The 24,258-nt window shown below is 47.0% G+C and overlaps 1 protein-coding gene across 2 annotated transcripts in view; it reads right to left on the bottom strand.

The window, feature by feature from the left end:
* The window catches only part of LOC310846792 (sterol O-acyltransferase 1-like), a 59,860-nt gene that overhangs the window by 11,208 nt on the left and 24,394 nt on the right, over positions 1–24,258 (bottom strand). For both annotated transcript variants that reach the window (XR_014565548.1, XM_083743895.1), the window contains exons 6-14: positions 23,010–23,117; positions 22,148–22,430; positions 21,506–21,584; positions 20,884–20,965; positions 18,726–18,771; positions 17,027–17,156; positions 14,711–14,808; positions 6,615–6,713; positions 5,919–6,054 (exon numbers count right to left, since the gene is read on the bottom strand). Coding sequence is in view for 1 of the 2 variants with exons in the window: in XM_083743895.1 (XP_083600021.1) it covers positions 5,919–6,054; positions 6,615–6,713; positions 14,711–14,808; positions 17,027–17,156; positions 18,726–18,771; positions 20,884–20,965; positions 21,506–21,584; positions 22,148–22,430; positions 23,010–23,117 (1,061 nt within the window). In the remaining variant the exon portion in view is untranslated. The remainder of the gene's footprint in view (positions 1–5,918; positions 6,055–6,614; positions 6,714–14,710; positions 14,809–17,026; positions 17,157–18,725; positions 18,772–20,883; positions 20,966–21,505; positions 21,585–22,147; positions 22,431–23,009; positions 23,118–24,258) is intronic.

The following is a 24,258-nucleotide window of genomic DNA, read 5'->3' as shown; positions in this document are numbered from 1 at the left end:
CCTCTCCTGTGACTTAGTGTGTAGTTGCGGGACTGTTTCAGACTCCTGAAACCTGTGCGGTGCCTTGTAGGGGGTGAGCACCGACCTGTGAAATACCGGATGCACTCTGGAACCTTCGGGGAGGGCTAGTCGAAAGGCTACAGGGTTGATCTTAGCCTCCACCTGGTACGGCCCTAACTGCCTGTACCCTAGCTTCTTCTTGGCCAACGACTTGGCTGGCATCGCTTGGGCCGCTAACCACACCCAGTCCCCCACCTGGATCTCCTCCCCCGCTCTCCTGTTTTTGTCTGCCTGCACCTTATATGCTTGCTTGGCCAGCTCCAAATGTCTCCGCAACTCTTCGTGCACCTCCTGCAGCTCCGCTGCAAACTGGTCGGCTTCTTGCGGCACCCCCTCTCTCGGTGCCCCGAACCCCGGGAAGGTTCTGGGATGACGACCGTTGTTCGCGAAGAACGGCGTCACCCCCGTGGACGCGTGCTTCGTGTTGTTGTAGGCAAACTCTGCCATCGGCAGGTAGTCCACCCAAGCTGCGGGTCGCTGATTGGCGTAACATCTCAGGTACTGCTGCATGATCGCGTTGACCCTCTCAGCTTGGCCGTTGGTCTGTGGGTGTCTCGCCGACGTAAGGTTGATCTTGACGTTCAGGATACCTAAAAGCTTCTGCCAAAAATTGGAAACAAACTGGCGCCCCCTGTCGGACAGGATGGACTGCGGCAGCCCATGCACCTTGAACACGTGATCAATGAAGAGTTTGGCAGTCTGTTCCGCCGTCGCCACCTTTGCGCACGGAATGAAGTGCGCCATCTTGGTGAACAGGTCCACAACCACCAGTACCGCCGTCTTCCCTCTGGAGCTGGGCAGGTCAGTAACGAAGTCCAGGGCTACCCTCTCCCACGGTTGCTGTGGCGTTTCCAGCGGTTCCAACAGCCCCGCTGGCTTCTGGTGTACTGGCTTGGACCTTTGACAAGTGTCACACCTGGCGACGTAATCCGCTACCTCTCCACGCATCCGAGGCCACCAAAAGTCCCTTGCCACCAGTTCTATTGTCTTCTCCTTGCCGAAGTGGCCCGCACTGGGGGCGTCGTGCAACTGCTGCAGAACCTTTGCGCGAAGCTCGTCGCTTGGCACGTAGAGGGCACCTTTGCGAGTTAGCAGCCCGTCGCATAGTTGGAAATCTTCGCCACTCTGCACACCTCTGCGCAACTCCTCCATCTTGGACTGTGCGAACTGATCCACTTGCAACGCGCGTCGCACCGCGTCCAGATCTACTGTGATGGCAGCGCACGACCACGCCTGCGGTGCGAAAATGTGCCTGGCTGCTACTGGTGTCGCTTCATCGAGATATTGCGGTTTCCTGGATAGCGCATCGGCTATAACGTTGGAATCTCCGGGGATGTACTCTATCCGAAAGTCGAAATCTGCGAAGAATTCTGCCCAGCGCATGTGTCTCTGGCTTTGGAGCTTCGCCGTGCGCCAATACTCTAGGTTCTTGTGATCCGTGCGGACCTGTACTATGTGCTTGGCTCCTATGAGGAAGTGTCGCCACGCTTTGAACGCTGCGTGAATGGCCAACAGCTCTCTGTCCCATATGGTGTAGTTTTGCTCCGCCTTGCTGAGCTTTCGGGAGTAAAAGGCACCGGGTCTCCAGTTCCCATGTGGATCTTCTTGCAGGAGCACGGCTCCAACCGCCCTGTCTGACGCGTCGGTCTCTACTCGCATGGGCCTGCCTGGATTCACGTGCAGCAGCTGCTCCTCGGAGGCGAAAAGGCTTTTAAGCTTCCGAAAAGAGCGCTCCGCCTGTTCCGTCCACACGAACCTCTTCTTCTTGGAACTCAGAGTGTCCGTGATCACTGCCGTCTCCTTTGCAAAACCTCTGATGAATTTGCGGTAGAAGTTGGCGAAGCCGACGAATCTCTGGACTTCCTTCCGATTGCGTGGGCTCTTCCAGTCCAACACCGTGCGGACCTTGACGCTGTCCATGGCCAGCCCCTTGTCGGACAGCTTGTAGCCCAGGAAATCCACCTCCGTCACATCAAACTGGCACTTCTCTAACTTGGCGTAGAGCCTGTTCTCCCGTAGTCTTTGCAGGACTTCCTTTACGTCCCTCTCGTGGGCCTCTTCCGTCTCCGAAAAGATCAGGATGTCGTCGAGGAAACACACACATTTCTTGTAGAGGAGTCCCGCTAGCACGTGATGCATAAAGGCTTGGAAGACGTGAGATCCATTTTGGAGACCAAACGGCATAACTCTGTATTCATACGTGCCCAGAGGCGTGAACATGGCCGTTTTCCACTCATCGCCCTCCCGGATGCGTATGAGGTTATACGCTCCACGCAGATCCAATTTGGTGAAGATCTTCCCCTTCCTCACGGTTGCTAGGAGATCATCAATCTTAGGCATGGGGAAGGCCTTGGGTTTGGTCATACTGTTTATGGTTCTATAGTCCACAATGAGTCTCTTTTGGGGCGTGTCCTTCTTCTTCACAAAGAACACAGGACTGCCCCCCACTGCTTTCGATTCCCGGATGAATCCACGCTTCAAATTGTGCTCTATGAACTCCCTGAGCTCTTGCATTTCGTCCTCAGACATGGAATACAGCTTTGCAGTCGGCAACTGTGCCCCCGGCACCAGATCGATGGCACAATCATAAGGTCTGTGGGGCGGCAACTGGTCAGCTTCCTTCTCGCAGAAAACCTCCAGGAACCCTTCGTACTTGCTAGGTACTGCCTGCACCATGCCAAGTCGCAGCTGCTGCTCAGCCCCCTCCTCCTGGCAGGACTGGATGCAATTTTGAGCACAGTACGATGAACAAAAGGTGATCTGGCATTGGTACCACGCTACAGCAGGACTTTGTCTCTCCAGCCAACTCATGCCCAATACTATAGGCGTGTCAGACAGGTGGGTGACATTGAAGCTAATGACTTCTTGGTGATCTCCAATCCGCATCACCATGGGAGGTGTCTGTTGCACAACTTGCCCTCCTAGCAATTTCCTGCCATCCACCGTGACTACGTTCAGAGGCGTTGTGGCGGGCAGAAGCGCTATGCGATGCTGCTTGACGAATTGCATCCCCACGAAATCGGCGTTGCTCCCCGAATCGATCGTGAGGGGCACTTCTAGGGTGGTCCCATTTGGCAACTGAAGTGTTGCAGTGAGCTGCACCGCTGGCTTGGGTGGTAAAGGGTCTGTGGGTTGCAAAGACGCTGGGGACTGTTCTACAGATTCGCCTGGCTGAGCCCCAGCAATTCTGCTTCCAGCCAGGCATTGTCGTTTCCCTGAGGTTCCTCTTCCTGGATCACTTCTGCAGCTACCGTCGCTAAAGCTGCAGTGTGTTTCTGGAGCCTCTGGGGGCACTCTTTCGCCATGTGCAGTGCACTGTCGCAGATGTAACACTTCCTGGTCCCTCTAGGAGGCTTCGCCTTTACTGCACCGGAAGCTGGGGCTCTGGCTGTTGCTTGAGCCTTAGCACCACCAAGTTCCATCGGCTCCTCCCCCTGCCTCCCCAGCGGCGAGGGATGTGACTGACTGAACTCCCTGGGGATGAAAGAAGACGTCCTCGCTGATGGACGCACCTGACGTTCTTCCTCATTGTGCCAAGGACGTCCCTCGTGACGTATCCCAATCGCCAGAGCCCTCTGCACCACCTCCTCCAGGGTCTGAGGTCTGTCTCCCCTGGCAAGTTCGTCCTTTATGGGACCGCTGAGACCCTCCCAGAACAAATCCCTCACAGGTGTGCAGTCTTTCTCCCAGCGTAACGCCGTCAGTAAAGCAAAAAATCTGGAATGGTACTGACGCACAGTGGCTTTGCCTTGCCGCAGTCCAAATATCTCCCTGCGTGCAAGATCCAAATCTACGGTTGACTGGAAGCAGGCATCCATCGCTTTAATGAATTCATCAGAATCGCGGCGGGCAGGGCCATCTTCACGCCACAAATTGCGCAACCAGTCTCTGGCCGGCCCATGCAAGTGAGAAACAATAAACCCCACTTTCTCCTCTTCATCTTTAAAGTCATGACGAAGCAAGTGCAAAGCATACAAAACATCTGCTCTGAAACTGGGGTAGTGCTTCAGGTTCCCATCGAAGTGGGTGACTAGGCTGCCCCCCCGCCTTCCAAGTCCAATGCCCTCTGATCTGGACCCTGGGAACCCTTCCCTGTTTGCACGCTCCCACCTTGTTTGCAGGTCCTGGCAGCGCTTCTCCATTTCGTCATGCTTCTTCTGAGACGCAAGGACTGCAGCGGTGAGTTCGGAAACTGTAGTTCGCAGTGCTGTCAGCTGATCCTCCGCACTCATGGCTGTCACCGTTTGTGAGCTTTGCAAAAAAAAAATTTGCATTCTTTGGGAGGGGACTTACTGTCAGAGCCACCCGAGGTCCCAGCTCACAAGAGACCAAAATCCAGTCCAAGTTATATACAAAAGGTTTTATTGAAGAACATTGTTGTCGTTACATCCAAGCTCCGTGGCTCAGCATCTGTTACCCTTAGATGTTAGAAGTCCCCTCTGAGTCAGTCCCGCCCCTGCACCAGCTTAAGAGGCTTGTACTGCTCCACCTTTTCCTCTCCTTCCTTTTCCGCAGGGTCTTCCTGCCCCCCTGTGCTCCCTCCCTCCGGGACTCCCCCGAGGCTGAGTCTTCTGACGCCTGCTCCCCCCTCCTTCGTGCTTTGGGACCAGGCTCCTCCTCAGGGCTCTCCTCATTTCCGCGCACCTCCACATTTGAACTTGGCGCGCGTACGTTGCCTCTGACCTTCCTTTCGACCGTTACGCTACTCTCGGTACTACACTCCTCCCCTTCTGGCAGGACGTTCTGCTCCGAACTCCTTCCCCTCTCTGCTTCCTGTTCTGCTCTTTCTGACACACTGGCAACTCCACCCCCTTCACTCCGTTCCGACGGAGAGGCCGGTCCCGATCTCCAACCCCCACTGGGGATTCCCTCTTCGTTCCCCTGCTTCTGACTGCTTCCCTCTCTACTGCCCCTTGGCCTGACCAGGGGGGCTCCCTTTTGGGAATCCTCGGATTCACTTGACGGACTCACTGACAACCTCGGGTCGTCGTCGTCCTCTTCCTCGTCGCCCTGGGACCCCTCCCCCTCGCTCTCTGTCCCTGAAACCCTGACAGCCACCTACTCATATGAAACAAAGTTGGCTATATGATAGGAGAGATACTTGTCCACCATCACAGATGGTTGATACTGCCAGTGTCAAGCAGGGGGAAAGGGCACCTCTTTTCAGGTTGCTAGCTGAAGACCTCCAAAGCAAGGATCATCTCCCAAGTCTTTGAGAAAGCCGCATATTAGAGTTTGGAGCATTATCAGAACTTATTCCTCCGCCAAGCCAAGGAAGTCCTCCCTCCTACTCTGGCCATGATCAGTCTCAAAGAATGGAGATTTAACTAGGGTCAGGAGAGGCTTCTAGGTTTAGAGGGGGCAAATGGTAAGGCAGGCTGCAACACAAGCCCCTTGCATCTTAGAACATTAAGTACAGATGGCAACTAAAAGCTAATCCTCAGAATTTACAGAAACTGCTGCTTGCCGGAAGGTATATTTGGTAAGGTAAACTAAAGGGACCCCTGACCGTTAGGTCCAGTCATGGACAACTCTGGGGTTGCGCGCTCATCCTGCTCTATAGGCCGAGGGAGCCGGCATACAGCTTCCAGGTCATGTTGCCAGCTTGACTCAGCCGCTTCTGGCGAACCAGAGCAGCGCACAGAAACGCTGTTTACCTTCCCGCCAGAGCGGTACCTATTTATCTACTTGCACTTTGATGTGCTTTCGAACGGCTAGGTTGGCAGGAGCAGGGACCGAGCAATGGGAGCTCACCCCATTGTGGGGATTCGAACTGACGACCTTCTGATCAGCAAGCCCTAGGCTGTGTGATTTAGACCACAGCGCCACCCGCATCCCCTGTTATATTTGGTACTTACTTCCAAAACACATGTAGACGGACAATAATACTGGATAGAAGAAACCAAAGATCATCGCCAGGATGTATTCGTGCACAATAGCAGAAAGAGTGAAGACCGACAGCATAGCGACTGCTTTGAATTTCTTCCCAAATAACTGGTGGTGAGAGAGAGAAGGGTGACTCTCTGATAGGTGAATGTATCAGAGGAGATCCAATTTTCAAAAACAACAGTGAACAGCTTGTGATAACCCCCCTTAAATTGCCCATTCACATTTATTGCACAGGGAGGGTTGTCTCCAGTGGTGGCCTTGCTCTGTCAAAAGGACTTCTACTTGCACAAGGCAGGGCAGCTCATTTTTGCTGATCCCTCCTACTCAATGCAGCCCCACAAACACTTAGCGTCAGAGCTGGAACAGTGTGAGATATGCCATAGAGGGGTGAAATTGGTGGTAGACTGGTAAAAAAAGAAGTGACTTCCCAAATACTGGATACAAACCAGACTGCCTAAGTACAAGCTTCTCTCTTTCCACCTTCTGTCAGATCTCTGTATGGGTAAAGTGACTAGGTATTTTACATGTTGTGTAATTCACCTTTACGTTAGAACTTTAATAAAATCACTTTGTGGGGGAAATGTAAAGATCTCTGCCATTCCTTTTAAAAAATGGCTTTCTTTTAGAGCTGAAGCAAGGGGGTGCGTTAAACGATGGTTGCTTACCCAAAGGGCATCTCTGTATGCATAGTAATACAGCCAGTCATGCACCACCACATTCCAGGTTCGGAAATACCTTGCATAAGATGTAGAATTCCACCAGTCCTGCAAGAGAGGATCAGGGAAGTAAAAAGAGCAGAGACCTTAGAGACAGTGTTTAAAACTGCAGGATCAAAGTGCCAAGTGCATTCCTGCTATTCAAGTGTTTTAGAGCATGTCAGTGTTTGTAAAAAGCAAAAAAAGGTTCTGACCTCCCTTTGTTGCCTCAGCCTGGTCCTCGGACCCCTGTCGGCATAAAAGAGTCCACGAGAAAAGTATCCTTGCAGAGTACTTTCTGCTTTTATTCTTAAAAGTCTTTCTGCAAAAGCGACTGACCAACTGTACACACATCAACACTACCAGCTTTCACTACTAACACTACTAACTAGTAACACTACTAACTAACTAACTAACCAACCAACCAACCAACCCAACACCAAACTAACATTTCTCACTCTCTATATACAACTCGGTGCAGGCTGCTGACTCATGCTGACCCAGCTTTTTTAAGCATTAAAGAAACAGCAGCCACTTTTTAGCCGTGACACCCCTTCTGTTTCTTAAATGCAAAAAACCCCAACAGAAACAATACATACTGTGGCCCTGACTTGGCCACAGTGATCCATGCGACAGTCATCTCCAGGCTTGACTACTGTAATTCGCTCTACGCGGGGCTGCCCTTGAAGCTGTCCCAGAAACTCCAGCGGGTACAGAATGCTGCAGCGAGGCTCCTCACGGGGTCTCTGCCATGGGAGCATATTCACCCAGTGCTTTTCAAGCTGCACTGGCTCCCGGTGGAGTACAGGGTCAGATTTAAGGTGCTGCTTTTGACCTTTAAAGCCCTTCACGGCCTAGGACCCTTGTACCTCCGGGACCGCCTCTCCTGGTATGCCCCACGGAGAGCCTCAAGGTCCATAAATAACAACACCCTAGTGGTCCCGGGCCCTAAGGAAGTTAGATTGGCTTCGACCAGAGCCAGGGCCTTTTCAACTCTGGCTCCGGCCTGGTGGAACGCTCTGCCTCATGAGACCAGGGCCCTGCAGGATCTGATTTCTTTCCGCAGGGCCTGTAAGACAGAGTTGTTCCGCCTGGCCTTTGGCTTGGAGCCAGTTTGATTCCCTCCCTCCCCCCCCTCTCTCTTTCCCCCCCTTCTTTTCCTTCTCCTCCTGCGATGAGGCTACATTTTAATATTTTAATGTTCCATTATTTTAATTGTTGTGTTTTATTTTTGTTTTTAAGTTTGTAATCATTCATCTTGTTTTTATTATTGCTTGTAAGCCGCTCTGAGCCCGGCCTTGGCTGGGGAGGGCGGGGTATAAATAAAAAATTATTATTATTATTATTATTATTATTATACTGTCAGGGAACTGCCATCGGAGCTCCAAGTGGTGGAGGGGCTCCAGGATGCTAGGAGACCCTCGGATGCTGAGGAGGGAACCAGCAGGGGGAGAGGGAGAGTTTCAGCGGAAACAGAGTCGGAGGAACGGCTCCGAGACGTTTCCAGTGAGAACAGTGGGGAGAGCTCAGGACCTCCCCTTGGGACGCCTACTTTGCGCAGGAAGCTGTCACGTAGAGAATCAAGGCGTAGAGTTTCTGTCAAAGAACTCTTATGTTGGAAGAAATTCCGGAAACGCCCACTGACGGATTCTGCCAGCGATTAAGGCAGCCATGCACCGATGGCTGCGCGGAGAGGGACAGTTTTGAAACTGATTACAAGACTCTGAGAGTGTAAGCACTCACACACAAGTAGCCCCATATCTCATCACAGCAATCCGTCAGTCCCTGACGCTACTTGTGCGAAGGAAGGCATCATGAGCAACCCAACCGGAGCCGGAGGAGCGGGAGGAGCTGGAGGAGGACCAACTCTGGAGGAGAGAAACAGAGATTTGGAACGCCAGTTGGCTTTGCTAACGGCGCGGCTTGATGAAAGGAGAGCTCAGGATGCACAGGGGAAACCCACCCCCATTGCAAGGAAGGTACCGGGGTTGGTGCAGAAATTTGGGGGGGACCCAAGGTACTACCAAGCCTTTAAGACAGAGATGCAGTATGCCTTGAACCTGCAGTATGATGACTTTGCCGATGAGGAGGGGAGAGTGGCTTTTGTGATTGGACACCTCGAGGGAGGGGCTAGAGACTGGGTTCGACCCCTGATGGCATCAAATAATGACGCCTTGAAAGACTTGAGGAAATTCTTTATCGCGATGGACTTGATGTTTTCCAGCCAGATTGAACAGGGCGTGGTACGCAGGCTGTTAATGGCATGCAAACAGGGAAATCAATCAGTCCGAGAGTACTGGGCGCAATTTACCATGCTCATACACAAACTGGGTTGGGACCTGGCTTCGGACCCGATACAAATGTTGTTTGAAGAAGGCCTAGCCCCAGCGGTGAAAGATGAACTTTCCCGCGCGCCCCGTCCGGAGTCCATGGATCAGCTGACCAAGGCGGCACTTACGATTGGTGCGCGCCAAGAGGCGAGGGCTCTGGAGAAGCGGGAAGGGAGAGGAGAGCGTTGGAATGATTTCCGCATTCCTGAGATGCCAGAGCAACTCTCTCAGCCAGTGGAACCGATGGAAATTGGAGGTACGCGCGCGAGGGGAACTTCAAATTTCAACGAAGGGTGGAAGAAGGAGGGGAAGGGCGCCAAAAAGTGCTTCCTCTGCCAACAGCCAGGACATTTTGCCAGGGTCTGCCCTCAAAGGAAGGCATGGCAAGGAATGGTGGGGGCTGTTGGGAGTGAGGAGGAGGGGGCGAAGGAGCAGGTAAAAGCCAACGCCTGGCTGCCAGCGACAGGGCACAGCAGCCAGGCCAAGGAGCAGTGAATGTGCCCAAGCCTGAACCCCCCCGAGCATCCCTCGCCATAGAGGTGGTGCTAGAGCTACCCAACGGACATCCACTCACGATCAAAGCCTTGTTAGACTCAGGCAGCTCATGCAATTTCATGAGTAAGGAATTTGCATCAGAGCACCAGATACAGACGCTGCCCTTAAGTCGTCCTTTGCAGGTCACTACGATTGATGGGAGGGAACTTCTGGGAGGAGAAGTAACCCAACAGACGGTGCCTATGACAATGAGATAAGAGCAGAAGGGAAGGAGAGACTATAAGGGTGGGGGACCGGGTGTGGCTGTCAACACAAGGGTTACCATTCAAGGGAGGTTGCAAGAAATTAAGGTCAAGGCGACTGGGACCCTTCGAAGTTACACAACAGGTCAATCCGGTGGCCTTCAGGCTCAGGCTACCAGACAACCAGAAAAGGGGGGAGAACGGGGGGTGAGGGGGGTCCTGGAGGGGAGGTGGATGTCAGGGAACTGCCATCGGAGCTCCAAGTGGTGGAGGGGCTCCAGGATGCTAGGAGACCCTCGGATGCTGAGGAGGGAACCAGCAGGGGGAGAGGGAGAGTTTCAGCGGAAACAGAGTCGGAGGAACGGCTCCGAGACATTTCCAGTGAGAACAGTGGGGAGAGCTCAGGACCTCCCCTTGGGACGCCTACTTTGCGCAGGAAGCTGTCATGTAGAGAATCAAGGCATAGAGTTTCTGTCAAAGAACTCTTATGTTGGAAGAAATTCCAGAAACGCCCACTGACGGATTCTGCCAGCGATTAAGGCAGCCATGCACCGATGGCTGCGCGGAGAGGGACAGTTTTGAAACTGATTACAAGACTCTGAGAGTGTAAGCGCTCACACACAAGTAGCCCCATATCTCATCACACATACATACATTATATACATAAACCCAGTTTTGTCATCAATTCATTATGACATGTTGCTGGCAAAGGCTTGGTAAATAAATCAGCAATATTATGTTGTCATTGACAATACGTCAGTTTGATTAACTCATTCTGTACACACTCTCTAACATTTCCATGACAGATAGCAATATGTTTTGATGTGGATTTCATTATTTCTGAGCCCACTAATGCAATGCACGATTGGCTATCTTCATACACTTGGGTAGGCAAATCTACTTTACAATCTAGATCTTTTAGTATCTGCATAAACCACATGATTTCATTGCATGCTAGCGACAGGCTCCCATATTCTGCCTCACAGGATGAGGTCGCAACAAGTCCTTGTTTCTTTGACCTCCATCCAATTATGGAATTGGCAAACATCATAACCATTCCACTTGTAGATTTTCTAATAGCTACGCAGCTTCCCCAGTCCGCATCAACAGATACTTCTAGTTTTTTGTCTTGTGTACTAGATATCTTCAAACATACATTTAATGTCCCCTTTAGATGTCTGATAAGCCTTTTCAAAACACACCAATCGGCAGTACTGGGTTTAGATACATGTTGGCTCAGAACATTTGTAGCACATGCAATGTCTGGCCTTGACCACTGGCTTAAATACAACAGTGATCCTATTTTTGAGTGATACAACTCAGGCTGATCAAATTCATCCTCACACACTGTCTTTGGGAAATCTGGTGTCATGGGAGTCTGAACTGGCTTGCAGTTTTCCATGCCAAACTGCTCTATCAAATGAAGAATTTTCTCTTTCTGGCTCAATAGAAAGCTTCCATCATCTTCCTGCCTTACTTCTACTCCCAAGTAATTGCTTACAGGCCCTAAGGCTTTTAGCTTAAACCTCTTTTCCAGTGGATGTGTGAGCTTCTGGATTTATAAACCCTTCAGTCTTCTGTGAAAAAGAAATTGTATAAACTAGATAAGAAAAATGGTTTTGCTTCTGAAAAATCCAAGTTGGAGATGGAGTTGCTGGAATCTGAAGTTAAAAATCTGTCTAAAATGCTGGAATAATACCTTCAATGTAAAATAGCAGAGATACGAGAATAATATACGCGATAAGAATGTGATGTATATACCAGCTACCAGGAGAGAGGGAAGTCAAGACTCGGAGGAGTCAAAGGGACTTTGTTGTTTAGTCGTTTAGTCGTGTCCGACTCATCGTGACCCCATGGACCAGAGCACGCCAGGCACTTCTGTCTTCCACTGCCTCCCGCAGTTCAGTCAAACTCATGCTGGTAGCTTCAATAACACTATCCAACTATCTCATCCTCTGTCGTCCCCTTCTCCTTGTACCCTCCATCTTTCCCCAACATCAGTGTCTTTTCCAGGGAGTCTTCTCTTCTCATGAGGTGGCCAAAGTATTGGAGCCTCAGCTTCACGATCTGTCCTTCCAGTGAGCACTCAGGGCTGATTTCCTTCAGAATGGAGAGGGTTGATCTTCTTGCAGTCCATGGGACTCTCAAGAGTCTCCTCCAGTGCCATAATTCAAAAGCATGAATTCTTCGGCAATCAGCCTTCTTTATGGTCCAGCTTTCACTTCCATACATCACTACTGGGAAAACCATAGCTTTTACTATACGGACCTTTGTTGGCAAGGTGATGTCTCTACTTTTTAAGATGCTGTCTAGGTTTGTCATTGCTTTTCTCCCAAGAAACAGGCGTCTTTTAATTTCGCGGCTGCTGTCACCATCTGCAGTGATCATGGAACCCAAGAAAATAAAATCTCTCACTGCCTCCATTTCTTCCCCTTCTATTTGCCAGGAGGTGATGGGACCAGTGGCCATGATCTTTGTTTTTTTGATGCTGAGCTTCAGACCATATTTTGCACTGTCCTCTTTCACCCTCATTAAAAGGCTCTTTAATTCCTCCTCACTTTCTGCCATCAAGGTTGTGTCATCTGCATATCTGAGGTTGTTGATATTTCTTCCGGCGATCTTAATTCCGACTTGGGATTCATCCAGCCCAGCCTTTCGCATGATGAATTCTGTATATAAGTTAAATAAGCAGGGAGACAATATACAGCCTTGCTGTACTCCTTTCCCAATTTTGAACCAATCAGTTGTTCCATATCCAGTTCTAACTGTAGCTTCTTGTCCTACATAGAGATTCCTCTCCATTCTGAAGGAAATCAGCCCTGAGTGCTCACTGGAAGGACAGATCGTGAAGCTGAGGCTCCAATACTTTGGCCACCTCATGAGAAGAGAAGACTCCCTGGAAAAGAGACAGATGAGGTGATCAGGCACTTCCATTTCTTTAAGAACTTGCCATAGTTTGCTGTGGTCGACACAGTCAAAGGCTTTTGCATAGTCAATGAAGCAGAAGTAGATGTCTTTCTGGAACTCTCTAGCTTTCTCCATAATCCAGCACATGTTTACAATTTGGTCTCTGGTTCCTCTGCCTCTTCTAAATCCAGCTTGAACTTCTGGGAGTTCTCGGTCCACATACTGCTTGAGCCTTCCTTGTAGAATTTTAAGCATAACCTTGCTAGCGTGGTAAATGAGTGCAATTGTGCGGTAGTTGGAGCATTCTTTGGCACTGCCCTTCTTTGGGATTGGGATGTAGACTGATCTTCTACAATCCTCTGGCCACTGCTGAGTTTTCCAAACTTGCTGGCATATTGAGTGTAGCACCTTAACAGCATCATCTTTTAAAATTTTAAATAGTTCAGCTGGAATACCATCAAATACCATCACTTCCACTGGCCTTGTTATTTGCAGTGCTTTCTAAGGCCCATTTAACTTCGCTCTCCAGGATGTCTGGCTCAAGGTCAGCAACCACACTACCTGGGGTGTACGAGCCATCCATATCTTTCTGGTATAATTCCTGTGTATTCTTGCCACCTCTTCTTGATGTCTTCTGCTTCTGTTAGGTCCTTACCACTTTGTCAAAGGTACTATATTGTGATAATTAGAATTGTTGGGAAAAGATTATATGAAGAAAATAATAAAAATTTATCTGAAAAAAAATCTGTCTAAAATGTATAAGTTACTGTTGGAGTGGCATACAAAGGATGAACAAGTTAAATCAGTAATGATAGATTGGGCAAGAGATGTAGGACATAACATAATGTTTGAGGATTGGGAAAGATTGTAGAAGAAAGGGGTTAAGTTCACTGCATATACAATGTTAAAGGAGAATATAATGAAAATGATGTGTAGATGGTATTTGACCCCTGTTGAATTAGCAAAGATATATCATAATTGTGATAATTTATGTTGGAAATGTAAAGAAAAAGAAGGAACTTTTTATCACATGTGGTGGACCTGCCCCAAGGTGAAAGACTTCTGGGAAAAGATTTATAATGAATTGGAAAAAAATGTTGAAATATACATTTATAAAGAAACCAGAGGCCTTTCTTCTTGGAATAACAGGTTTGGAATTGCCCAAGAAAGATGTTGAATTATTTTTGTATGCCACAACTGCCACTCGAATTTTATTAGTAAAAAAGTGAAAACACAAGAATTACCTATGGTGGAAGAATGGCAGATGAGGAGTTTTCGGAGTTAGCCGACCTAACTGGAAGAGTCTGTGACCAGAAGGAGGAGGTGTATCAGGAACAATGGACAAAATTTAATGATTATTTAGTTAAATATATAAAATTAAATTCATTAGAAATAGCTTGCAGATATTTAATTGGCTTAGGATTTCATATAAATTAAGGGATGAATCAATATGTTTAACTTTAAAACAATTAACAATGTTAATAAGTGTAATTTTAATAAGATTATGATCCATGTTTATTTGTTTATTTGTTTTGTTTATAATTTTGTGAAAATCAATAAATTTTTTATAAAAAAAATAAAATAAAGGCGCCAGTATATGCCAACACTAAAAGAAGGCTGCAGGTGAGTTCTGCTAAATAATTTATAGAGTGGACATACTTTTCTTCCATGACGCCATACCCAAAACTATTTACATTTGTTTAAAAGTCACAGCAAGGTTACAATTCTATCCAAAAAGCCCAGTAACACAACACATAGCAACAAATGCTTTTGAATCAGGAATGTCAACAGAAAAAAAGGCACAGGTTCCCTTTTTCACCAGAGGTAAAGGAATGTATTAACAGGTTGTGCAGAAAACTGATGGTATCTGATCGGTCTCTCTAGACAGGAGAAACCTCATCAATGGCAAAATGACTCTCTCTCTCTCTCTCTCTCTCTCTCTCTCTCTCTCTCGACATTTCTAGCAAATGGTGGGTTCCACGAACCAAGGTACGCTCTAAAACTGATAGCAAATACTTCTTTGCGTGTTGTGTTTTGTGCATGTGTGTGTGTGTGAGAGAGAGAGATATCATGAGCCTTGCAGATCAATTACCTTGTAGAACATTCTGTCAGCAAAGCGCAGCATCTCAGCAAAAGCATTCTGCCAGCAGTGAAGGAGTAAATAAAATAAGATTAATGTCGACAATACATCTGTGGAGCAACGAAGAAAACATGTATTTCAGGCTAATTTATTTCATTCATGTGGAGGGGGAAATGGCTTGCCCTCCCCCCCCCTCTGTATTGCTCCTCAAGCTTCCATAAAGGCTCTAGAATAGCAAACACTTGAAATAGAAGCAATGAAAGTATTGATTGACCTTGCTTAGGACAATATCTGAGGATGTTTGCTCTTGGCCATTTGCTAATACAGTGTTGGGCAAAGGTTTGTTGATCTTATGCCACATATACTGTACTGCAAAAGCTCTGGGAGGGGCAAATGGCAGCAAATAAGCTAGCAAGGATAAGAAATGGGCCTAGCAATAAAGATCATTAAAGATTGTTAATGTGTAAATGTAAAGCTATGTATTTTAGTTGCTTTGGTCATATTTGCTAAAGTATTAGTTAGCTTGAACCTTTATATATATAAATAGAAGACATATAATGTTGTGCTTCTCTTTTCAGGCCACAAACTGAGCAAGCAGACTTTCCCATCTCTCGGGGGGGCGGGGGGCGGGGGGGACTCCATGAGGAATTTAAAAGATAAAAAAGGAGTTTACCAAAAACAAACAAGCAAACAAACACTGGAGCCTTTCTGTCAGGGATTATATGGTTAGAAATTCCAAAAAAGGATGGTTAAGTTGTTTATGTATGTAACTACAGCTAGGTTTTCAGCTAAGAGCAACAGAAAAAATTAGAGACTATTGTGTTATGATTATGATAAATGAGTGACAATAGGCTGCAGCAAAGGGAGGGGGGATAAGGAAAAATCACAGAAAATGGGTTGGAATGTTATGTGTAAAATGTTCAGAAATTTAATAAAAGTATTATTTAAAAAATTGTTAATGTTTTAGATAATTCTGTTGCTTTAGTCATACTTGGTAAAGTATTAGTTAGCTTGAACCTTTATATAACTGCATATATAAATAGAAGGTATATAAAGTCCTTTACCAATATCAGACTATATAGACTAGAACCAAGCATAAAGAATCTGCTGTTTGAGTTAAAGATTTACTTTTGTGTCATCTGTTTATTGTTTGACTTGGCTGTTCTGGTCTGAGGTTAGTTTGTTGTACTAAGTGATGACTTGTAAGGGGGTCTTGACCACAGCATGGAGGTCATGACCAGAACATGAGGATGTCATGTCATCGCTAATGCATAATGGACAACGTAGAACTCGTTATATATTTAGCATAATGTAAACTGTATGTGAAAGAATATAAAAGTGTATTAAAACCTGTGATCAGTACAGTACCCACCATTTTAGGGGACTGTCCTTGACTGCAGTAAAGTTAATAAAAGGGTACTGTCTTGCTGGAATCCTTGGTTGAATTTCTTATTGAATGCCCTACCTGGGACGAACCTGGGGAGTGATTTTGGCCCCTCGCTTGACAATGACCATGTAAATAACTGATTACCCTCCTATTAGGAACCATTGTCTGTTTTTTGACTGGCATCTAAAACAGACAGTGATGGAGCCAAGCACTCTTCCCTGGGGAAGAATGCATTCTCCAAGCAGGGAGCCACCGCTAAAAGGGTCTGTTTCCATGTTCCACCCTCCACTCCTCCCTAAGATATTTATGCAGTGACCAGGCTGGTTTACCAGGAGAGAGGAAGCCCTTCTGGTGTTGGGGTCCTGAGCCGCATGAGGATTTATAGGTCAAAACCAGCACTTTGAACTGAGTCCAGAAACTAACAACTGCTTGCATCCCCAACACAAGACTAAAAAGCAGAGTTGGGTGAAGCAGGATCGCACCTTCTCCAGTCTACCAGGACTGATGTTACTAAGGAACATACTGCAAAAGGTGTTCAGAGAGAAGAGCAGTAGCTCAGTGGTAGTGAGGGCATGCAAAAGGTCAATCTGCAGCCTCTCCAGGTACAGCCAGGAAAAGTTCCCTGTCTGGAAACCCTGGAGATCCACTCCTGGTCAGTGTGGACGACCCTGAGCTAGATGGGCCAGTGGTCTGATCAGGGTAAGGCAACTTCCCATGTTCTCTCTCAGAACAGGGAGATTCACGCTCAGCTTCAGCTGTTGCCCCAGTAACAGGTTTTCAGGAACCCTACAAGTCAGGGAACCACAAAGCTAAGATCATATATCCAACAGGCCATACACTGCCAGCTGTTGCCAGTATCACCACTGTATCTGATTATTTATTTGTTGCTTAGAAAAATCCCAGAATTAAAAGGGGCCAGGGTGATACCCCAAAGCACTCACTTGGAAGCATGGTGTTCAAGATGCAAAGGGCCAGCCCTCGTACATTAAAGGGCTCTCGGCCATATTTCCGAAATGCAGGAAGGATGTATAGTTCATTTATATAGTGCAAATAGAAGAGTGACGCAAGGGCCTAGACAGGAGTAAAAACAAAAGCCCCTGATTATAAAAGTAGCACAGGAGGAATCTGTAAGAAAGAAAGCTGATCCCAGTTACCAATATGTACAGATCTAAGCTGAGTAAACATCATACATTTAACGCACATGACATTCCCCAAAGAATCCTTAGACATGCACTTTAACCCCCCCCCCAAGCTCTAATTCCCAGCACCCTTAATAAACTGCAGTTCCCAAGATTCTTTGTGGGGGGAGCCAGGTGCTTTAAACGTCCAGTGTGTATGCAGCCGTAGGCAACAGCTGACCAAAGGTTTCAGTGCCACTACGATAGTCCGTGCTTCTTTCAGATAAATGGCATTCCACGTGGGCTCCACCATGTGCAGAATTACTATGCCAGCAGTTGGGAGGCCTGGGTAGGTGCGCTGCTGGCATGTGTATATGTGGAGGGGCCCAGGTGGAACACCTGCTTTACCGACAGCAGCTGCTGTGGTAGCGGTTTCATTGTCCTGCAAGGAGCAGGTTCCACGAGTAATAATAATAACAACAAATAATAAATTTTATTTATATCCCGCCCTCCCCAGCCGAAGCTGGGCTCAGGGCGGCTAACAACAATAAACAGTACAAAAGTATAGCACAAACAACACTCTAAAATCATTCATTATAAAATTGATTCAAATCAAGCCACTGGCAACCATTGTGCCAGAGCTCCACGAAGATTGCCGAGGGAGGGAGTCAGGCTGTGCCCTGGCCAAAGGCCTGGTGGAACAGCTCTGTCTTGCAGGCCCTGCGGAAAGATGTCAAGTCCCGCAGGGCCCTAGTCTCTAGTGACAGAGCGTTCCACCAGATCGGAGCCACAGCCGAAAAAGCCCTGGCTCTAGTTGAGGCCAGCCTAACTTCTCTGTGGCCTGGGACCTTCAAGATGTTTTTATTTGAAGACCGTAAGTTTCTCTGTGGGGCATACCAGGAGAGGCGGTCCCGTAGGTACGAGTAGAGTAGAGTAGAGTAGTCTTTTTATCCAAGATGGTCCTTTGAACTTTTAGGATCTGTAACACTGCACGGCTCGCCCAGCCCAGGGAAGGACTACATCTCCATTTGAGAAATACGACCGTGCTTGAAATTAGCTGATCTGCTCCACTCGGCAAAATAAAAATACACTATACAGATTGCTGCACTGTTCATAATTTCCTAAACTCTGGAAAATGTTTACTGATGATAAGAGGACTAGCACACAGGCATCAGTTAAAAGTCGGTTTAGGAAGGCTTGTCATATATTACTATTGTATCCTGAGAAGTGAAACTGTTTTATTTATCTTACAATGGGAAGGTGTGTTTGTCATTAGGGGTAATTATTCATTCAGTGATCCAAATCTAAGGGAATAGGATGCAATTCCAGGTGAACAGGCATGGAAGCTTCAGAAAGCATTGTCTCTATTTTTTTAATGCCAAAATAAAAATAACTAATACAGGCTTGTGCAGTCTGGTAGGCTAGTACATATTTTTATGAACCAGTAACTCTTATCAGCTTTCAAGGCTGTATAATTATCTGCAGAAACACAGAAATCCCCAAAGGAACAGAAATATCTAACCTCTGCAAACATGGTAGCTACATAGCTCCATCTTATTGTAGGAGTTCTGAAAAGAAAAGGAAATCACAGTCATTACACCTAAATCAAGATAAGAACTTGCTTGGCATCAACTGAAACCCAATTTGCGAGAATTTTACAAACAACTGCTAGACAGCAAATCACTTTGAGTTACTTTCCATGATAAAAGCAACTACCGTATTTTTCACCCTATAGGACGCACTTTTCCCCCTCCAAAAATGAAGGGGAAATGTGTGTGCGTCCTATGGGGCAAATGCAGGCTTTCGCTGAAGCCTGGAGAGCGAGGAGGGTCGGTGCGCACTGACCCCTCTCGCTTTCCAGGCTTCAGGAAGCTATCCGTTAGCCGTGGGAGAGCCACATGGCTCTCCCACGGCTAGCGGAGAGCTTGCCTGCACCCAGAAGCTTGGGGCGCGCTGAGCTCCGCACGCCCCAAGCTTCGGGATTAGCGCAGCACTCCGCTAGCGTGGGAGAGCCACGCGGCTCTCCCACGGCTAGCGGAGACCTTGCCGGCAGCCAGAAGCTTGGGGCGCGCTGAGCTCCGCACACCCAAGCTTCGGGATTAGCACAGCTCTCCCATGGCTAGCAGAGACCTTGCCGGCAGCCAGAAGCTTGGGGCGCGCTGAGCTCTGCACACCCCAAGTTTCGGGATTAGCGCAGCGCTCCGCTAGCCTTGGGAAGGCTAGCGGAGACCTTGTCGGCACCCAGAAGCTTGGGGCGCGCTGAACTCCGCACGCCCCAAGCTTCGGGATTAGCACAGAGCACCTGGGGGGGGAAAATAAATTTTCCCCCTTTATTTCCCCCCAAAAAACTAGGTGCGTCCTATGGCCGGTAATAAGTGCAATAAAAAAATAACAGCAAAGCTGATGTAGTCTGCAGTAAACACAATCCAATTTCTATTCCAGAACAGCAAATATTTAAAGTAAGAAAGTCTGTTTGCTAGTTATGACTTTGCTCAAATGGCATGCTTTACTAAATGTGCAGCTGCACTATTATTTTTTTAACAGTTCATTATTTTGCATAAAGAAGGAAAGGAGTAGCTGAGGGCAGTAGGATATACAGACTGCAGAATGTGGAATACCATGAAAAATAGAAAGATAACCCTGTATAACACAGCAACTTCTACAAAGGAACTCTAGAACCTTATATATAAAAAACCCATCAAAACCCATAAAGTGTAGAATATCTTAAAGCCAAAATGGTCAGACTCAGCACCTGTTATTGGAACCAGAAGCAAAAAGCTCTGGTGTGCTCAAAAGAGATATGCATTGAACCAATGCATTTTGGATCCTACTAGGCCTGCTCTGGGAAAATTCAGAGAAACAAATGGTTGTCTTCAACTAACCTTTACTCAGAGAAGACCCACTGAAATTCAGGACCATGAGTTAAGTTAGAGACCCAGCAGTGGGTAGGGTCAGAGGCAAAAGTGGGTAGTGCAATAGATAGAGAGGCTCAGAGGCCAGTGGTGTAGCGTGGGTTGCCAGGGGCCATGTGGAGAGGTTGGGTGGGAGGGAGGGAAACACATTCAACTGCCTAATACAATCCGCATCGCCCAGGAGACATAAGAAGAGTCGTTCTATGGTCTGGAGAGGTCTCTCCTGGTTCGCATGGAGAAGCTGTTTTCAATGGATCCCAGCGACAGAATGTGCAGTTATATTGAGGCTGCCCCAAGTGTTAAACTTTTGCATCCATAACAATTTTGCGCTCAGGGCAACTGTGACTGTGACCCCACCATGCTACGCCACTGCAGAGGACTGCACCTGCCCCCTGGGCCTGAGGTCCCCAACCCGTGTGTTATGCCCTCCATTATGAAGCATGCATCCAGTCCAACTTCGCAATCACAATGGCTGTTAAGTTGTGGGTTGACATAGCAGACGAGACAGCGATTTCTCCAAAGCAGCTCTTTATTTTGTAAGCTGGAATAGAACTGACTAGCAAACAGCTCAGCCGGCCTGCTTTTATAGGCAGCCAGCTATCAACATTGTAGCAACAACAACCCAGAGTTTCCCGCCTAAAATAACTGACGTGGACCTGAGTGAAAACTATCTACAGTATCCCCCTGCTGGCCCAGGGTGAAACTTCACTACATAACAATGGCTATAAGAATTGCCAAGTCACAATGGAGCAACTACATAGACATTACCGGGGGTAGGCGTCTCTGTAAATGAGGGTGGGAGCAAAGAGGAAATACAGGTACTGGGAAACTTTAGGAACTTGGACAGTGTCTGAAAAAGCAGAAGGGAGAGAGTTGTTTAGTACCAGATAATGCCACACACTAAAACATAAACCCACAGGGTTCCATCCTATTTTCTATGGGTCTCAAACTTCATTAATGCTTGAGTTTAGCAGTAATAAATTTATACAATTTCTCAGTCCAAGGAGATGGTTTGTATGCCGTTCTTATTCTATTTTTTTTTTTTTTACAATGAGTAAGGCAAGTCTGTGACAAGCCCCTCATCTCTAGTCCACCCCAGGTTTAACACCTTCCCTCCCCAAATAAGCCCCCTACTGTCAGAGCACTTTCCCCTGTTCCACTAACCCCAGGATTCTCTTATATCCTTTGCAAGATGTGTACTCCTCTTCCAATAAGCATTAGAAGACTGACAAGTTGCATGGTATTGGTAATCTTGCACAACATGGGGAGGCCCATACACACATTCTTCTGAACTAGAACAGGTCTTTGAATTGTCTCCATGTCACAGAACCCAACTCTCAGAACAGGAAGAAGAACAGCTGTACAATTATTGTAGGAAACAGTCACTCACTTGTCTTCTGTGGCGTAAAGGAAAGTATTCGAGAAGCATTCTCCCTAATGAAAGAGTAGCCTTTCATCAGCAAGCGCACCTAAAGGAGTGGAATAACAGATAAAATGTACATGACATCTTACAATTAAGTGAGAGATGGTACAGAAAGATACCATGGTCAATAGCATCAAAAGTGCCTCTGCCCCTCTTTTGATGAAGGTGAGACCAAAGCAGATTCAGTCTCAAGCCAGGTCTGCACCAGAATGCAAGAGGTCGAGATAATCAGTATCCTCCAAGAATGCTTCCATTCTCTCTCCTTCATCGTGCTCAAAAAGAGGGTGTTTGCAGCAAGTTATTAGTGGTTTAAACCATCAGCGTATCTGAAAACAGAAGTACCTACTAGACCTTAAGAATTATGGTGCGTTTCTTTTTGCATCTGACCATTTCTAACACCCTCAGGCTCAATCTCTTGGAAAAAAATGAAAACTTGTCACCATTAATATTACCCCAAGTCAGGCAGAAGCAAAAGTAGAATGTGTACACAAAATTACAGGTTAGCTAAGGACTCAAATCCTGGCATAAAGCAGCATTTTGCTAATTCAAGCTTTGTGAAATGACCTTTAGCTACATCCAGAAGAAACTAGCTCTCCACATGAAACTCACCTGCTCAAAGATCACTATGGCAGCAGAAACTGGTGGTAAACGGTAGGCAATGACAATGTAAATTGGAACCACTCCAAGCGCAAATATTTGGAAGATCATGAGGAGACCCCCAAAGAAAGCGGAGCGGATTGTCTTGTGGGAGGAACCATGGTAGCCCTGGGCCCACAGCAGGAAGAGCCCATAGGGCACAGTCAGGGTAGACAGGAACATGTAAAGCCAAGTGGAAGCAGCGACAGAGGATTTGCCAAAAACGAAGACCAGGAGATCAAACTTCACCACCAACCTTCAAAAGAGATTCAGACAACACAGAAAGTTAAAATCATATACTTGGGTTAAAATATATATTCCATCAGGTTAAATCAGTAACAGCTAAGGAATTCTATAATGAAAGTTGAGGTACTTTTAATCTTTTTTAGTATTTTAAGTTTTGTATGTTTTAGAGTATGGTTGTGATTTTTTTCCATGATTTTCTTGTTTTATCTTTCGTAAACCGCTTTGAGGTTCCTTTTAGAATAAGGCAGTGTATAAATCTTATGAAACGAATACTGAACTTAAGTATACACCCTAAGGTTTTATACTGCACAGAACACCCTAAAGCAAGAAAGCAAACACAGAGATACAGACAGATACAACCCCTACAGAGATCCAGGACCCCTTGGATAAGCACACGCATGTGGGAAAACTTGTAGTTATTGTGGCATAGCCTGCAGCCCTTCAGTTAGTACTGGGAGGGCTCCACATCTTCCAAGACTTTGCATGCAGATACATTTTCATTGGTTCAGGTATGAAATGACTCAAGTCCAACACTGAAACAAAACAAAAAGAAACAAACCTCCAGCTGATCCCTTCAATATTTTCCTACCTTCCTTCATCAATGGAGTCTACCATGAGGGTGCTGAGACTGATCATGATGAAGAAAACAATGAACACATGATGTATGGTCCGGATGTCTTTCACTTCAAATAGCTCACTGAGGAAAATAATTATAAGAAGTACATTAGAACATTTCGGGGGGTGGGGGCAAACTCCAAGACTTCCAGTGATTAAACTTAAGAGCTGAAAGCAACAGGAATATGGTCAGAAGATTCGGAGGATATGGCCATGGCTTCCCTGGACCATTTGCTTTTCCCCCTTCAAATATAACATGCGATCACTCTTTTTCAGTGCCATTTCTCTGCATATGTTCTGCAAAATTCACCTGTCAACAAACATAAGACCTTCACCACTTTTTAGAGGGGGTAGTATGGAAAGAAGTGCCGCTGTACAAGAGAGATTCCCAAACCAGCAGGCAGTGGCGGTGTCCTGGTGGGGGGGTGGCACGCATCCCAGGGATGTGACGCGCTGCCCGCAGGGGCATGGTGCATTTCCTGGGGGCATGGCACACCGTTTGTGGGGGCGCAGCCGCGATGGCACCCCATCGGGATCACTCTGCCTTTTAGTCAAATTACCTGTATATGGTTTACATCTTTGACTTCCAAAAGCCCCAATCGCTGGTTCAATAGTATTAGCCGCCATTTTATTAAAATTAGGAGGATACGGCCTGATTCGTATTTCATCCATATTAAACCCCTACCCACCTACCCTCATATTCCCGATCATAATTTTAGCCCTATGAGGTATTGTAATAACTAGCTCAATTTGCCTACGACAAGCAGACCTGAAGGCTCTCATCGCCTACTCATCCCTAAGTCATATGGGCCTAGTAACCTCTGCTATTATTATACAAACACCATGAGGCTTGACCGGAGCCATAACCTTAATAATTTCACATGGCCTAACTTCCTCAACCCTCTTTGCTCTAGCAAACACTAATTATGAGCGCGCGCACACCCAAACGTTACTTCTTGTACAAGGTCTACAACTTGCCTTCCCATTAATATCAACTTGATGATTATTCATTAACTTAACCAATACAGCCATACCCCCCCTCAACCAACCTACTGCCCTATTTAACTGATCACCCCCCCACCATCACCATGGGCCACTTATTCCCGATACATATTCTTAATAACCCAACGAGGAGCCATTTCAAATCAATTTCGCCTTCTCCCTCCCACCCATGCTCGAGAACATCCTTATCCTACATTTGCTACCCCTAGGACTTCTAATTC

Source organism: Podarcis gaigeae (assembly GCF_964106915.1).
Source record: "Podarcis gaigeae genome assembly, chromosome: 6".
Taxonomy (NCBI): domain Eukaryota; kingdom Metazoa; phylum Chordata; class Lepidosauria; order Squamata; family Lacertidae; genus Podarcis; species Podarcis gaigeae.
The sequence above is the reverse complement of the archived record's forward strand: the minus strand, read 5'-3'. Positions and strand labels throughout refer to the sequence as shown.